The 18,501-nt window shown below is 36.0% G+C and overlaps 1 protein-coding gene across 1 annotated transcript in view; it reads right to left on the reverse strand.

The window, feature by feature from the left end:
* MYO16 (myosin XVI) overlaps positions 1-18,501 on the reverse strand; it is a 327,773-nt gene that overhangs the window by 135,199 nt on the left and 174,073 nt on the right. The window contains exons 17-20 of the mRNA XM_014944223.1: positions 7,646-7,757; positions 4,132-4,249; positions 3,304-3,375; positions 2,543-2,684 (exon numbers count right to left, since the gene is read on the reverse strand). Coding sequence (XP_014799709.1) covers positions 2,543-2,684; positions 3,304-3,375; positions 4,132-4,249; positions 7,646-7,757 — 444 coding nt within the window. The remainder of the gene's footprint in view (positions 1-2,542; positions 2,685-3,303; positions 3,376-4,131; positions 4,250-7,645; positions 7,758-18,501) is intronic.

Consider the following 18,501-nt stretch of genomic DNA (forward strand, 5'->3'; position numbering starts at 1 on the left):
GCCTTTCTAGAATCATCACCCCTTGCCTTAGCTCTAATGGCAATCTTCACTTTTACCTTGCCTGAAACCTGACACAAGCTATTTTATGGTAAATATAAATCAATATTAATGAACAAAATCGAGTAGCTTCACCATAAAAGTTAAAGCCAGGTAACTATTTTCCTCAAAAATGCCAAGATCAAGTGTTTCTCTTAGAGTTACTAAGCCAATAAATCTAACTTTATTGCTTCATAAATTTTCACTGAAGTGGGATGAAAGTACAGTCAAGCTACCTCACAACAAAACACGAGAACTGAGTTAGAAACCTTGTTCCAGGTTTCTGATGAAGGCTTCATCCCATCTGGTAAGTAATAACTGTGTCAGTATCTGACTGGGGAATGAAGTGTGGCCTGAAAACCATCAGCCTTATTTAGCCATTAGGTAATGTCTTTGGTTGAACCAAAAATCACAACTTCACGCAATGACTTACATTAATCTAATTTGCATCTTAAAACTGTGTTATGCCTTGATTTACTATTACAGCTTATAAAATATGATTAAGCTGGAGCAAAAAATAAGCTAGGGACGCGGGAGTTATTTTCTTATCTTAAGCTCGCTAACTCAAGTGAGGTTGAAACATCAATGAAGAATGGTCAACTTCATTTTCACTTAAAATAAGCCATTGAGCTTCAAGTTTGGAAAGGGACCTGAGGCTGAATTTGACCTGCTAAAATGTAATACATCTTCTCAGCTCTCATCCTGAGCTGCTTAGCTTCCTTCAGCCAGTCTGAATGAAGAACTCGCCTTTTTCAAGCATAGATATAATATAAAGCTATTGCAAATTCCTCATCCCCGACAACATCAAACAGCAGTCATGTTTTAGCTAGGACTTGCAACATCACATAGTCTTCCAGTTACCACACAGGTAGAAATAGTTTCACTGAGAAGTAATTCCACAAGGTAGAAGTCAGGCACCTATGATTGCACTAAAAGGAGAATACAAGGTAAACAATATACAAACAGCTTAGACTTTCATTATTTGAAAATCCTATGATATGTAGAAATTAAAGGTTTACATTACTGAACATCAGAGATACACAACACCCTATTCTGAAAGATATTCTGTGAGATATCAAATTTCAAAATTGAAAAATTGCACATTGAAAAACTTTTTCAAATAATTTCAATAGATTAATATATTGATTCTAGATTTCTTCCTCAACAACCCCTAGAAATGAGCTCACTGTAATTAGGAATACATGAACTGCATTGTTGTCTGTCTGAAGACATGCACTGAGCTAAGCTCATGTTCCATAAATTCCAGGAATGAATGGTGAAAAATTGAATGTGACCACATTGTATTTCCTTGTTATAAACACAGTATTTCAAACTAGGACATGGATTGGAAAGTTGTTCTAGCTTGGTTGTCCAGGTGCCCACAATTTTAAGGGGTACACAATCAGAAACAGACAAGTAAAACCATTTTGTGTTACTGGCAAACCTTCCTTTTGCTTCAGCAAGAAGTTAGGCGCTCTGGTGGTATATATATAATGAAGGAAAGCTTTTATCTGCAGAAAGCTCTGAGTTACTCTGGCATGGTATCTTTTTCTGTTAGCTAAGCCTATAGAAGAGAAATGTGATTTATTACTAATTGGTCTACAAATAGGATAATAATAATAATAAAAAAAAAAAAGATTGTGAAGTCTTCAAAGTCTTAACTCTAAAAGAGAGCACTTGATAAATATTTCTATGAAGCCAATGCAGATATGATATAAGAAAACAAATGCTTCTTTTTTGGAAGTTCCACATCTGCTTTTTGTGAATTTCCATGTACCACTAATGCGAAACCATCTTGTACTTAGTGTTCATAAGACAGCTCATCTGAGCACGTGAAATGTTGAACCTTGGTTAAGTCACATGCATATGACCAGTTAATTAGGTCTACTGTCTTAGTTTGCTACTTTGATTCTACTGAAACTCCTTTTTTTGTTTATTTGTTTGTTTGTTTTTTGCTTGTTTCTTGACTGGTCCAGTGACACATTAATTAGCATTCCTTTTTTCTAAGAAGCCATGCTAGACAGCAACAGCATTGGATTTATCAGATGATAAACTAGAGACATCCAGAACATTCTTAGAACATTTAATTCAGTGAAATTTAAACATTTATTTGAAGGCCTTTGAATAAAATTATTTTTTGAATACCCTGTGCTAAGGTCATAGTTTTGGGGAGAAAGAACAAGGATTTTCTGTGATAAAAAAAACCCACAAAGCAGCTTTTTACTTGTTGAAAAACTTAGCTCATTCTGTATTGTCAACTCTTACAAGGTTACTAATTTTAACCACCAATCTAGATTACTACCTAAAGTGCCATGTCCCCTTACACAAGAAAATAAACAAATATGTTACTGAGGAAATTATTTGAAGGAATGATCAGTGATTTAAAGATGCAAGCATCACTATCACACTATCATAAAATGCTTTAAATGATGGAATTATGTTTCTTTTATGGATCTGGATTTGAACAGATAATGGCACATCTAATAGTTTGTAATGGCACTCCTACCTGCCAGTCTCATCTTGATTTTGAAGGTAGCAGTTGATTGTGTTCACTAAAAAGCTAAATAAACGACCATACAGAGATTTTGCCAGGAGATCCCGGTAAAATTCTGCAATCTCTACAGTGTGCCTCCGTACAATCATGTCTCCTAAGAGAGAAAGCAGAAAATGGAGATGAAACAATGCTGTAAAGCTTACCTTGCCTAATTTTACAGTAAGTCCTTCCACCCTTTTTAATTCTCCTTTGCCAAACATATACACAGTGTTAGGTTTTTTTCTAAAGCCTTCAGTGAAAGATGAGAAGACTGTCAACACTCACAAGATACTCAGTTTGGAAACATGTATCTTTGTACTTTTTTTCAATAGAAAAGGGTATGCATTCTACAAAGAACTAGCATTTTACTGAAAATAACTTTTTAAAAACTTTTTTTAGTAGTTTTTGTTTCAGGAAACTCCTGTTGACTGTAGTTCTTAGTATAAGTACCCAGTATGTTATCTTGACATACTTTTATAAGATTAATTAAGTTAGGAGTCGATTGGCGTCAGACTGCAAAATTGCTTTGCTCCATGTTACAAAGGTATTTCTAATTCATGGCCCAGTCTGACTCAATTGCATGGCAGATAATCCTACACATTCCTCAGAGAGAAAATTTACAAGACCATACGGAAATAAGAAACAAAAATTATCTGCTTTTAAAATTCTCAAATCAGAAGGATCAAAATGCTACCAGGTCTTTTCTATGAGAAGGTAAGCTTGGAAAAGATTACCTTTGAAATACTGAACATCAGTTGTTAAGGCTGAAGCAAGCTCATCTGGTGAAACCTGCAGCATCCCAGCCACTGAAATAAAAAGAAAATTTAAAGAAAGGCTGATTCATGCTTTACTGCATTTTTTTTTATATAACAGATTTTCCTATGTAGATGCTATTTTTGAAGAGTGAAAGAACCCACACATTAAAGAAAAGCATGCTGTCACAGGAGTAATCAAAATTAATGAACATATAAAATCGGATTACTATAATCAGCACTTTGTTAATTTTGAACCTATCTGTATATTACATTACAGCTTGCTTTCCCCTTTATAGATTAGTCAGGACTTTCCCTGGGCTTGGCAGACTTTCCTATTAGAGTTAAGGTATGTTACTTATTGACATTCTGTATCCATAAGCCACTTTGAGGAGATTTGTTAGCGACCAAGAGGGCGAACTTCAAAGCATGAAAACAAGAGACCCTTTTAAGACATAGATTTTGAATGTAAGGAATTCAATTCAATACAAATTGCTCAGCTGTTGACAAGCAGCACAAGAGTATTTTAAAAGAAGACTGCACAAAGTGCACTGTACAATCTCCTTTGGCAAATGATAGCATTAAATATGACATTGTATCGGATAATTATCAATACTAGGAATTTATTTCATCCCATAAAACTCTATAGTTTATAAAACATCCAAGTCAATCGGATACTGTCTTCCCACAGTACTGTGAATTTTCAGAAGTAATTTTTTTTGTCTCCCTGGGACTGTGTTTCCATCTGTCGGTGGATCAGCGCAACTGCCCCACTGTGGGACCAATGCTCCAAGGTCACATCCTACTGACCTCGTTCCAGTAGCTGCAGGTCTGACACGAAAGCTGTCTCAGCGTCCGTCAGGACCGTAAAGTGAATGTCTCCAAGATGCAGAATTGCTGAGAGAATTACAAACAGGTTCTCCACCTCCTGGACATATTTTATGTAGAATTAAAGATAAAGAAGAGATCTGTTGGGCATACCAGTGAAAGGCAATGCTTTACAAAAACACAAATTCTATTACTTTATATCATTGGCATTTGCTAAGTTTAGAAGTATTCACGTGTGAACTATTAACTGGAAATTTTGATTTAGAAATCAAACTGGAACCTATCTAGGACACAAAACAAGACTACCTTCTTTTGTTTGGGTTTTTTGTTGTTGTTGTTTTAATGTAAAGCACATTAACTACCGAGTAGAGAAATTTTTTCAGAATGTGATAAAAAATACAGAAATATCCTTAATGGATGCATTATTTCTGCAAGAAATAAACATGTCTTCTCCATGTGAGAGTTGTGTCTATTAGAGTGTCTATTAGAGTGTCTAGCTCTAAACTGTAACAGGTTCCTGGTAGAAAAAGTTGTAGTTAAAGTCTAAAAGAAACAAAAGCAACCTCCCTTTTCCCCATGATTCCATGTTATATTCTGATGCCTCTAAGGTTGTGAAGCGTTTATCTTTAGGGCGAGATCTTTCCTAGCATCATTTTTACCACAGCAAGAAAAGAACAAGTTTTCCTTTTCCTTTTCTTTTTTTCTTTTTTTTTTTTTCTTTTTTAAATTTGAACCCAAAAAATGATACATGAAAGATGAACCAAAAATGCTAACACATGCCTAACATTGTGTATTGTTGGATTTTTTTTAAGGTCCATTATATAACTATGGTGCACCTTGAAAATTATAAACCAGGAAACCTGATAGCCACTATAGCATTACATGGCATCATGCCCAGGAAATTTAATTGATCATTCCTGAAATATTTTTTAAAAATAATATGTGGGACCTGATTCTACTGAAACAGTAGAAGTGACATGAGAAGTGTCACTTACTGGAATAAGATTATAGAATAAGATTTAAATATACACTACAAATTAAATACTTAGCCAATATATCCCCTTTATTCTCAGGTGACTGCAATGAATTCAGAACACACTGAAACCAAGCTTGGATGACTTTTCATCAGTTTTCAAAAGCAGCAGATCAAAATAAAAGTTTCTCTTTTTCTTCTTTGTCTTTTCTCTAATAAATATGCCCGTTCTCAGAGGGCATTAAACAAAGCTTACTGGCTTTTGGGGATACAGACTACAGCACCTCTGATGCTGTTTAAGCAAGTTTGATTCTCTAAACTACGTTTTATGACAAGGACTTTTAAGGCAATCTCTTACTGTATGAGATAGACGTAAATAGGTCAACAGTATATTTTGCTATTACACAGTACCACAGCTAAACATTTTAAAAAGCAATATATATACAGGCTGAGTAAGTCTGAATAAGATAGCTAATATTCTATCATGCTAATATGGTATTATATGCTAATATAGAAGCTAGGGTGCTATAACCTGCTTCTTGGGAAGGCCTCTTAGGCAAGATGGAATGGCACTCTAGTTCAGCATACTTCTTCCTTGTTTGTTAGCTTGTTCAGAACTGGTTTGAGGATGATTGTACAGCACTGAATTGCATCAGGCTTGGATAGCTGCTTATTCTAGTGATTTTGTTAGTTGACATGGCAGATTCTCAAACACTTTCTCGTTGTGCTCTAAGATGCATGTTCCCGCAACTTTGAAACATTTTTTTAATAAACATTAACATCCTTTACAAGATACCATTAAAGACTGATAAGGAATGTTTATGTAATTCTTCAAAAAGATAACCTACTCTACTATTAAATGTGGCTAGATGGTCAAGGAATGATACATGCAGACCTTTCCATGTACCTCAGAAGTAATGACTAGAAATTTTAGGAGATATGTTTTATCTACATATTCCCCTCTAACCTCCAGCACAGGAGTTCAGCCTGCAGTACTCTAGAGCTCCACGAATTTCTAGCCTCCTAAATGATTATTCGAATGTTGCTTGGATATAGGGGAACCTTGAAGATTCTTTATGCTTTTCTGAGAGGCATCTCAGTTCCTTTCAAGAACTCTGAGCAAAGTGAAGTTGAAGTGCTGGATCCAAAAGAATACCGTGTTTTTCTATGTATGTTTCTATGTTTCTGCAGGCTTCTAAATCATAATTCATTATGCATTCAATTATTTATTTATGGACTGAACCCCTTCCTCAACAGAACAAAAATGTTAATAGAGCAGAGTGATCCATCCATCCGTGAACATCAGGCTAAATGCAGAAATGCCTGGACCTTTTGCTACTGAAATCTACAGGTGCAGAGCTGTAGGGAATAATTCTGTCAACTATAGCCGCATGTGTTCAATTTTGTACATGGTCATGTGAATATTAATGAAAAAAACCCCACTCTTTATATTCAAAGGTGGCATAGGTTACCCAAGAACATTTGTTACCACCTTAACTAGGCAATGCCAAACAACACATGATGTACCATCGCCACAGAAGTCTACCTCACACCTAAGTAACAGCTTCAGCAGACTCACATTTTTTTTTTCTGATAGCCTTCGATCTCTTTTTATTACAACTGCTGCCCATCTGTCATCTCTTATGATTATTTAGCATCCTGTCACATTAACTTTTCCTCTGTTTTTTTTCTTATGATGCTAAATATCATCTAGGGGTAAAGAAGGTTTTACCTCCTTCTAGAAGTACTGTTGCTTATGCATTTGTTTTGCAGAAGCGTCCCAGCTACAGTGTGCTAGGTAGCATATCCATATGTAAGAAATATAGAGTTTGATAAGTATTCTAGTATCCTGAAGGGAACTACACAGCTTACACGGGTTCTTATATTCAGCTCTACATTTCTCCAGATTCCTTTTAAACCTTTGTCCTCCAGAACCTCTTCTTTCCAAATTTTGTCTATCAGCTTTACAGGATAAAAGGATTAAAGACAAACAGCAGACCTACCTTCTTGTTGCTTTTTGGGGGTTAAATCAGCTCTTTCAAGTTACCTAGCTCTAATTTTCTTTGACTAAATATGTATTTACTCTTTTTCAGGTGCTGGAGCAAAGGCATTTGGAATGTGTATTTCACAAAATTAAAAGGGACAGGAGATAATCAGGAAGAGTAAAAAATTCCTGTGGGTTTTATGAGGTTTCTGTCATATGGGATTTGATTGTTTCTTTTTATCTATGTAATTTAATTGTTCAGAGTATTATACCTTGAAGCTATTTTGTGAATCTTTAAGAATGAAAAAGATTTACATTGTTGGTGCTGTGTCTAATTAAAAGTGATTACAGTAATTTCCCTGGAGTGAACTAGTACTGTATATTGTTTCAAGGTCTTAGCCAACAGGAAAAAAAAAAAAAAGACAGAAAGGCACTTCTTTTGCCCACAAAAGATTATCAGTGAGACTTTCTTATGACCTGCTTTTAACCAAGAAATATCGTGATTTTAGCCACTAATAACATAAGCTTGTGTAACTTACCAGGCTATTGAATCCCATAGCACCTAGAGCTTGTTTTAGTACAGCTAACTTCTCCCTATTTTGAGGGTTGGCTGTTAACATCGTGTCTTCCAGTACAGTCTGGCTTAGATACCTGCAAGGAGGAAAAAGAGCATATATAGTATTTACAATGCTGGTGCACAATCAAACTTTTGAGGTTAAAAGCCAGCGTTGCCTTCCTAACCAGAGGTTTATTACAGATTTTTCTCAGCCTTTGGAGGAAACAGTACCTGTGACAGAATACTCCACATTTCTTCCCTTAAACTTTTGCTTTAGGTTCCTCCCTGCCAACTTCAGCCCTACAAGTAAGCTAAAACTGAAGATTTCATTTATACCACTGACAGTTTGGCCATTTTTGCACTACCAGAGATTCCCCCTCAGAAGGAAGATTTGAGAAGATCCTCTGATAACTCTGACTCTTTTAAATTTCCCTCCCGCCAGCTAGGGAATAGATCAGCTCTTATCTGCCTGATCCCAGGATGCCCACTGACTCCCCTAGTAGCTGAATGGGTGACAGGTATACTCAGCGTCTCTTACAACAAAGTAATAGCTAAGTACATAGAGTAGTAAGTGTACAGCCCTTAAGCTGTACTTCTTTGCACACTGTGAATCCAAAGGAAATTTTGCAAACCTTCCCCAAAACAATTAATTAGAAGAGAGAAAGAGAGCCACCTAGTGCAGCGGCTAACTCAGGAAAGAAAATCAGAACCGACATAAAGAGCAGTAGCCCAAAACAGAATAATCAAAAGCTATAGTACAACAGACTATTGAAAAGAATAGCAATCTAATCATTACAACAATGTATTTTGACCCTCCTGAAATATGTCTATGGGCCATATTTTTAAAAGTATTCAGGTATCTTCATATAGCTGAAATCACTAAGAATGAGGCGCCTAAATATCTTATGGGATCTGATTTTTAATTACATCATGCTGCGAATTAAAACAGTGTTTTCTTTTATCATTCTTAAATTACCATTATCATTAAAAAACACAATCTACCATCTTCACAAACGTCACTTACATCAACAAAAGAATTCCCTAAAGACCTAAGACACCTAAATCAAAATAACATCATCACAACACCAACAAAGGTGGACAATTCACACACACTCCACCCCTCATTCCTTCACCACAATTACAACAAGAAAAATTCCCCACAATTATTCTGTTCTCTAATAATGTTCAGTCACATAAAGATGGGAAACAATACCGGTTTGATTTCTGACAATTCTTTTTCACAATTCTATTCTAATTGCGCTATAGAGGACTCATGGTTTCAAAACAAAACTCCTATTACCACAGAAAATCTGGCAACGCTCTAGTAACGGTGGCCTTTTCTGTGAATGTAGCATTTAGAAACATGTGGAAGAATGATTCAGTACTTGCACTTTTCTAACAACTGATAATGAGGTTTATGAGGCATATGCAGAGTACATTTTTGGTGGATCGATACCGGATTTACCAGACTGGATTTCCCTTGGAGTGATAATGGTGTAAGGTACCCCAGCAGGTGGGCAGAGGAAGAATGATGGGGAAAAAATCAGGTACCTTGGTGCATAAGCACTTTTTGCACCCACAGGAGAACTCAACCAGCAGATGCCTCAAGTACAAGCAAGCCTCACATCAGTGGCTAAAGCCAGTGAAATAACACAACCTTTGAGAACAAGGGTTTGTAAGCACTGCTGTCAGAGCTCTGCACTGTTTCCTTGAGGTTACTAAAAACATGAATTTTGTCCAGATCAGGTAGATACAAACCATAGCACAGCTGTCAAATTAGCTAAAGCAGATGATACAAGTATATGCCAGATTTATGCTTTTTTTCTGTTTTTTTGTTTTTTTTTTTTTTTTTTTTTCATTGCCTGTGTATTTGAAAAGAAGGCTAGAACACATCTGATACTGAATCTGACACAGAACCTAATCATATAAAGGTTAATCCAGCACCAAATTTTCCACTGTTCCAAACTGCTGTGTGAGCTTATACCAGTTCAGTGTTGTGCGTCATGGGTCGGTGGCATTTTTGATCCATAATTAGGAGATTTACAGCAGCATCTACTCTGCTGTCAAAATATCCTTTTCTTGAATGGCTGGAGGAGTTGGAAGCTTATGGCCATTTCTGCAAGAAAGCCTCCTCACTGGTGTTCTCCCTGAATAGCTCTTTGTCTCTCATCTGTGAAGTGAATGCTGTATATTTTCATATATTGTATATTATTTAAGCAAGCCCCTTAAATTAGCTCTTTTTAGCATAGTTAAAATGCTAGCGGGTATCGCCACAGCAAAAAAGTGTGTGAACGCTACCAATGCACATCAAAGCAGGCCGTGGCACAGCAAAGTGACCTGGAACTGCTCATTCCCTTGAAGGAAAGAGCTGAGCTATGATATGAACCAACACGCGGCAGTTCTTGCCTTCAGCACAAGCACTTCTTGCTGATACAGCAGGGGGCAAACTGGGTACCCGCCAAACCAGGTGCCTGTGGCTCCAACAACCCATCCATAAACTGCAGCATCTGCTGGGACATGCCTGTTGGAAGAGAATCTGACTTTCCCAGTATAAATCTGCCGAAGATTTAATCAGCAGACGTGCTGGTGCCCTTGGAAAGGGCTGCTGTTGGACATTTTCTAAGGTGCGCTTCAATTTAGAATCAGTTTCGCCAGTCTAAAAGCAATTAAATTCTTTTATAAGATGTCATGAGGACCAATCGTATCCAAACTATTTAAGGACTAATGAAATATGAAAATTGCTTTGAAGAAATGCACATTCAACTGTTCTATGTTTATATTATAAAGTATATGCATATTAAGGACAGATTAACTGTATAGACTACTTGGAACTGTTGATGGATATCACACAACCCACCCAAAATGCAGAAAATATACACGTCAGCACAGTGGGGGTACAATATACACTGGCTGTTCAAGGAGTCACATTTTTCCAATTATTGATAAATTCATTCTACCTCAGAAACAGAAATTTAGACAGAAATAATTTTTTTTTTTTTCTTGTAGAACAGTTCCTGGGCATCTTCTTCTTTCCACCTAAAAGGCCTTGAGGATGAAAAGGCCTTGAGACACTATTTGTATTAATATTATTACCATCACCTATTTATGCTTAAGAACCAGAGTCCAGAACCAATTTTAAATTGTCACCTCTCCCACAAAAATAACAAAAAGGGAAAGAGATGCGTCACAGTGAAGAAGTCTTAATAATAATGAAACATCCTGTCGTTGCAGATATATCATTATTCCATACAATGTAAACTTTTTTTCAATATGTAAAGCTTTCCTCATATTTATTGTGCATTTTTGTCTTTTGTCATTCAAGTGGCCTGGATAGAACTGCATTACTAGGGATGAAGATGGAACAAACTGCTTAAAATTTCCATTGTGAACCTACAATGCAGCTGTTAGTTAACATTTTTACTTACATTTTTATTGCAAGCTATCATGCTATAGCCATCATATTTATGAAAACCTATGCTGTTACTAGAGTGTGTGTAAGGCCCCTGTAAGTTACCAATCAAGTAGCTGGTGTTCAAATGCAAAACTGACCTGGTGACTCCTGAATTCTTTGTTGTTTAAATGTTTTGTAAAAGAGGTATTACTGCTGTACAAGCTGGAGGTGAAGCTCCAGAACACCTCATGCATGCAGGCTGTGCACCAATTGTGGACTTATTTATCATAGTTTTATTAGTCTTACTTGCATATCTCTGCTTGCAAATACATTCTGCAAATGCACACTCACATTAGCTTACTGTAGCTTTAGAAAAAAGATTCTGAGATTTTGGCTGAAGTTGAGCTTTTTATTTGAAGGTAGCTGCAAAGACAAATGATGGAAGTATCTCCGGTAAAAATGACAAACAAAACAGTGTATGCATTTCTAATAATTAACTCATTTCTACTGACTGTCTAATTATTAAACAAATGCCACCACGTTGACATTTGCATTGGACTAGTACTCTTGACAAACAGTTTATCAGCATATAAAATTTTTAAGGGCATGTGATCAGTTACTGTTTATTTAAAAAAAAAAAAAAGAATCTTACTGATCCACAAAATGGGGTTCTGTTAAGAATACAAATTATAATCAGTAATTATAGTAGAGCACAATCACTTTGAGTAAAACACAATGCTGCATTAGACAGACGGTTCTTGAGAAATTTAAGAGACTATCCACATAGTTTAATCTTTCTGATTTTTTTCTTCTTGATTTTTTTCTTCTAACGGTTCTAATTTGCAGCATGTAGCATTCTCATCTATTATAGTCTCTCGAAGAAGAAAATGACTATTTTGAATAAAAAAAATGAATTATGCTAATTTATCATATTATACAATTTTTTGACCATCATTTGAATGACATCATAGATCAAATTTTCAGGTAGGGGTGTGACTGGTGTGCCCAAGAATATTAAAAAATACTTACTAAGACATTTAAATCTTTAGGTATGAACTGCCCATATAAGTCAACACTTACCTTACCTGTTTATTCTTTCATTCTTGTTATAACTGTTACATATCATCATAATTTGTATTATTCAACTTATATCTACAGTAGAGTACATAATTTCACGCATGCATCTCAGTATCAAGAAACACGGCTTACCAACACTGAGTTTTTGTGACAAAAGTATATTTCAAAATTTCTTATATAGCACTACTGACTGAAAACTTTCTTTAAAGTAATATTGCCTGCTTAGACAATTGTGCAAATAATAAGAAGCTGAGACTAGAATGAAAAGTTTTTACTATCAGTTTGCTGCTCTGCCAAAAAAGTCAGCACTGCAAAATTTGATTTGGATTGAATTTAAGTTCATTTGTTTTCTTTTGAACTGCAACCCAATAGCATTTAGTATCAAATGAAGTAATCTGCCTTATTCAACATAAACAAAACATGTCATTTCCTTTCCTTGCAATAAAAGCAAAAGGAAACAAAAAGACTCTCAAAACTATTACAGAACGTGAAAGTGTCTTTTTATAATGACTTTCCTATTAGAAGTGTTACATTTTTATAAAATCTGTGAAGAGATAAAAATAAAAAAGTTCCAAATTTGATAATTAGGGGATTTATTTGGGAAGAAGGCACCTCTTTTCTGATTACTGTCTCATAGTCAGCATAACCCACAGAAAAGATCTAGAACTTCCCCACTCGGTGTGTGAGGCACTCCATTTAAAAGTGACTTCACAGAATCACAGAATCACCATGGTTGGAAGGGAACTCTGAGATCATGGAATCCAACCTCAAAGAAAACCCCCCAAAAAACCAAAACAACAAATCAAAAACAACAAAACAAAAACACAACACCCCACCACATCACACCCACCCACAAACCAATAATCTTGGGCACTAGAGCATGCTCTGAAGAGCAACGTCTACACGTTTCTTAAATACCTCCAGGGATGGTGACTCCACCACCTCCCTGGGCAGGCTGTTCCAAAGCATCTAGAGCATAAGGGGGATATTGATCAAATCTTTATGTTTCATGTCCAAGGTAAGTGCTGCAGCTTCCCAGTTAGCTCATGCTGAGGCAGAAAAGCCTAGCACAATCCACTCCGGAAGTTCCAGCTTCTTTCAGTGGGAACCTCATGAACACCACTGGCTTTCAAAAATAGGTTTTTCTTGATATTTTGAAGCACAGTCAAAGTAAAGTCAGAAAACAATCACCTTTTGGCCTTGGACTTACTCTCCAATCTTGAAATCTGTCTCACACTTTGACCTGAATTCAATGTATCTATAAACTTCTCAGCTACAGTCATCAAAGTCTATAGACTGTGGTTATCAGAGTTTCAAGAGAGATCTAAGCTTTTGATATATGTCACATAGGGAACTTTTCTGATGTCTAGCAAATAGAGGTTGACAAATATTTTTCCACTAACCAAGTCTTTAATTAACTATAATCATAAAGTACTTTAAGCTGTATTGTTTATAGTTGCTAAATGAGAAAAGAAAACCTTGGTACACAACACTGACCACAGAGATCACAAGGCTTGTCACAGTGACCCTATAGTAGCAAGCTTTCCTAAGGACTGTTACAAACTTTGATATTTCACTAACAGACCAAATAAGTAGCTAATAAACAAAACGCTATCCCAACACCTAACCACTTCACATTTGTAAAATCTGACACTTGAAACCTTTGAGTATTCTATAAGAACAGCTACTTTATGCCATGTACCTATATACATTATTGATGTTTATCATACAGAAATACCTGCTTCATTATAGTAAAGCTCATATCTGACAGTGAAGCTGTCTGAAAGAGATTAGTAGGTTGCGTTCACTTCATCAGAAATTCCCTTTTGTCAGGACATTTAATGTTGGGTTCCAATTAGAGGAGAAGAGGAAGCGTGGTTTTGCCAGATGGACACTTCTTTTCAGAGGGCTTTCCTGAAGTAAATACATTCTGTCATGAATAATTAAAAGAATTCTTGGTGGGATTATACCATTAAGTGGTTCTAAGTCACTATAAAAATTTAGGATAAAGCTCTATGATGAAAGAAAAGGGATTTTTTTTTTTTTTTAAGTTAGCATCTAGCCACTTGCTACTTGACTCCCTTCCCGATAGAGGATGAGTGCTGACACATCTGCATTTTCTTGTAAAGCTTTCTGAGCTATAGCAAGCTTGATATAAAAGGAACATAATACAAAGATTAGTTGTTAGTCGTGAAACTTTATTATAGCTGATAAGTCAGTGCAATAAATGTTTCTTGTGGTAATAAAGGTCTCACAGATCACAGTTAAACTCTTCAGTAAAAAAGCTCTGATTAAAGGCAAAAAGATCAATTTTCAAATTGCTTATATTCAGAACAATTTACCCATTTGGGGTCTCATAGTATTCTAAAGCTTCTGGGCTGTGCTCAGATTAAAAAAAGAGCACATACCTTTAAGACAAAAAGAGAAACAGAGCAGCAAGGGGCTGAATAATTTTATTTACTGTAGTTTATTGGTCAGAGAAAGTGTCAGAGACGAGATGAAAGCACATTTTGTCAAGGAATTAAGCCAAACATGAATGAGTACTGTGAAGATACAATTATAAAATAAGACAAAGGAATAGCTGAATGTAGAGATTCAAGACAGATAAATCTGATTAATCAGTGAATCATCAGAAAAGCATTTATCATAAACTAAATGAGAGTCAAGTACGCCTTGATATTGCAAAAAATTAATCATCATATGTAACACCCTTATTTACATGTGCCAAAATAAGAGGCATGAAATACTTATGATGGTAAAGCTTCAACTGGAGTATTTGATGTGATTTTGGGCATCCTATTTCAGGGAAATCAGGATCAGTTAGAAAAAATCGAGAGGAAAGCAATAGAACAATGTATCAGAAAAATTGCTTAGAGCTCATTAAATGTAGCCTACAGAAGACTAATAAAAACATTGCAAAGAGGAAAAGTCCTACAGCCCTTCCGGCCCAAAACCACGGACATGGAAATACTACTATTTTACACAGTTGACCTGAGTGACACAGAAGAATAGCATAGTAAAGCGTGAAACAGATCTTGGAGAAATGAGTCAGTTTCAAGGAGATGCAAAATATGAAAGTACCGTACTACAACTAAGATACAAAGATAATTTCCAACACACTTTTTCTGGGTTGTGATACTGCATCCATGTTGACTTTGCAGAGGCTGTCAAATTGGAGGGACCAGCCAATATGCCAGAGGGTAGGGCTGTCCTTCACAGGCTGAAGCAATGGCCTGACAGGAATTTCATGAAATTCAGCAAAGACAAGTACAATGTCCTACAGATGGGAAGTAATAAACCCTTGCAATGATACAGGCTGATGATGTGGGGAGCAGCTCTTGGGAAAAGACCCTGGGGTCCTCGAGGGCAGTGAACTGGGCAGGAGCTGGCAATGAGGTCGGGCAGCAGAGATGGCCAGCAGCATCCAGGGCTGAATCACCAGGAATATTGCCAGGAGACTGGGGGTTGTTTCCCCCTGCCCAGCACTCACTGTTAGATCACATCTAAAAATTTTAGCCAGCTTTGCACGCACACACACACTACACAGAAAGACATTGCTAAAGTGGGGTGAAATCTGTGGAGGGCCACCTCAATGCCCAGGGCTGGAGACATGATATGGGAGAGGGTGAGTGAGCAAGCCTTATTCAGCCCAAGGAAGGGAAGCCTCCAGGACACAAACATCTTTGGAAGTTTTCAAGACTTGACTGGACAAAGCTCTGAACAACTGGATCTGATCTCACAGCTGGTCCTGCTTGAAGCAGGTGGTGCACTAGGGACCTCCTGAAGTCCCTACCAAAATGAATTATCCTATGATCCTATGAAACACATTAAACTTATTTCTCAGGTATGTTGGGATTTTACTTTTTGAAGCTTATATAAAACCAGTAATTTTGGCCCAGAAGAGTGGGAGATCAAGAAAAGGTAGGACTCAAATTGTTAGGGATGTTACCTTGACCTTTGAACAGTCTGTAAAACAAAAAAGTTGAACACGGCCCTTAAAGCCAGAAAATATCTGAGGTCAAATAAGTTTTATTTAGAAATCTATATTGTCTAAAATCTGAAGGGATGACAGTATTTTTAAATCAGAACAATCTTAAACATCTGAGCCCTACCAAAGGATGGCTCAAAGTAGGAAGGGAATATTTGTGCGCTGCAACTCCTTTGCTTATATCAGTAAACCTTCTCACTAGTTTATCTAGTAGTTAAATAGCACAACATTATTATTTTATGAGGAGAAAAATGTCTTCTTACTTTGGAAATAAATATTTGGACACCAACTTCTAAATAGTCTTTCTTTTTCAGAATTTTAGAAAACTTAATTTTAAATAAAATTAACTTTAATTTTAAAGAAAAACTATAGGAGACAACCTATTTATGATTAGGAAATGTCCAGGCACTAAGGATTAGAAATTCAAAAAAACCCCTGTTTTAGGACTTTTTTTATATCTTCAAAATATCTGGAGAAATAGTATTTACTGGACCAAACTCCTGAAATTTAGGAAGATATTTCATGCTGTACCAAAGTAATTTTCAGCATACATGTGTCACCACCACCAGCATATCCAAACTAATTCAATTTAACTTGATTTTGTCTCCAGATAATAAATAGATTGTACCTTCCACATGAAATTATTCATTCATAAGTCTAGAAGGACGACTGAATAATAATCCTTTCTTGCACAAAAACACTCAGGGAGGATAAGATTTTTACCTTACTGGGCTTCCAGGTGCATACACTAAATGAGTTTGATCTTACTTTATTTAGATCTTAGTTCTTATGTTGTGCGAAGTAAGGAAAAGAGGCTGAAACTGTCACTGCAGACACTTTGCTTATTCCAAATAACATTCTGAGGCAGAAAACCCCGGGCTTCAGGATTCAGGAATGATAAGATCATCTTCCTGGTAAGAACTGGGAATATGAATGTGAACACAGCTAAAACAGTCCTGGTATTAGTTTAAACATCAGTTAAGTTTTCTCTTTCTTTTGTGTAGCTGTAGCAACAGATTTTCAAAGGAGCTGTCTGTTTGCACAGCAGATCCTGTCTTCATGTGGAGTTGGACCAGATCTCTGGAGGCCCCTTTCAAACTGTGGGCAAAGGAAAATATTTTTCTCTGTTGATATTCTTTTAGTTGGTGAAAGAAAAAAAAAAGAAAAAGAAAAAAAAAGTAAAAGAAAAAAAAACCAAACACATAATAAGAAGAGCTGAATGTCATAATCTGTTCTTTTCTGAGATACCAGGCTAAGTGGTTTCTGTGAGGAATTACAACTTTTATGGTTTGCTTTCTTCTGATTCACTTGCCCATGTGTCATTTCACTGCTACTTAGTAGGATTTCTCTCAGCTAACTCCTAGAGAAACAGAATGGTATCAACTCCTGTTCTAGCACAATTGACCACACTATCTAGTACATTCATTTTGCTAAAAGGAGTTCAAGATTAGTGGGTAAAGAAGCAGTGAAGAATAAATATTTAACATAAACAAATAATTAACTAGATGCAGGACTCCGTATCAATACGTACTTATGCAATCAATGCTTACTTATGCATATCATATTATGAATCAGAAGTTCTGGATTTTGTCTATAAATGCCGTATTTCTTTTATAAAAATGATGTACAAATAAAACTCCTAATGTTCATTCGCTACTACAAAATAACTATTAATACTGAGATCCTGATACTTTATTTATACTAGACAACTTTTTTGTTCTCACTTAAAGAACAAAAAGATCCACACTTTTTTTTTTTTTTAATATCATGCCGTTATCATGTGGAAACCTGTTATGCAGTAAGTCTCCAAAACCATTATGTGGCATAGTTAAAGAAATTCCAACCAGAGAAATGAAATCAAGCTGCTTCAAAACATCACCTTCATCCTAGATATGATTTTCTGCACATCTTTCTCCTCACACAGAGGTATCCAAATTCTTTGCAATTGTGACAGGCAGGAAATAGAAGTGACTTGTCACTTGCATTGCATGAGCTGGTTGATGAGTCAGCTTTATAGGCAACTGCTAGGAAATACCATGTTTATATCCTAGAGGAGAACATGTCACTGAATGGACTCAGATATACCTATTTGAAGCATTAATACACTTCTGGTGTTGTAAAGGCTTGCATTACAGCTTGACCTTAATTAAAATGTGCCATTTAAAGATGTGCCAGTGCCAGCTTCCGTAACATGTTGCATCAATTCTTCTAAAAACAAAAACAGGCCATGCACGTCATGACATTATATTTAGTGCTTTCAGGCCACTGAAACAGCAAGAAGTCTTTTTTTTTTTTTTTTTTTTTTTTTTTTTTTAAAAAAAAAAAAAAAAAAAAAAAAAAAAAAAAAAAAAAAAAAAAAAGTTCTAGGAAAAATATTAAACCC

The sequence above is a fragment of the Calidris pugnax genome, unplaced genomic scaffold, assembly GCF_001431845.1.
Source record: "Calidris pugnax isolate Ruff unplaced genomic scaffold, ASM143184v1 scaffold69, whole genome shotgun sequence".
NCBI lineage: Eukaryota > Metazoa > Chordata > Aves > Charadriiformes > Scolopacidae > Calidris > Calidris pugnax.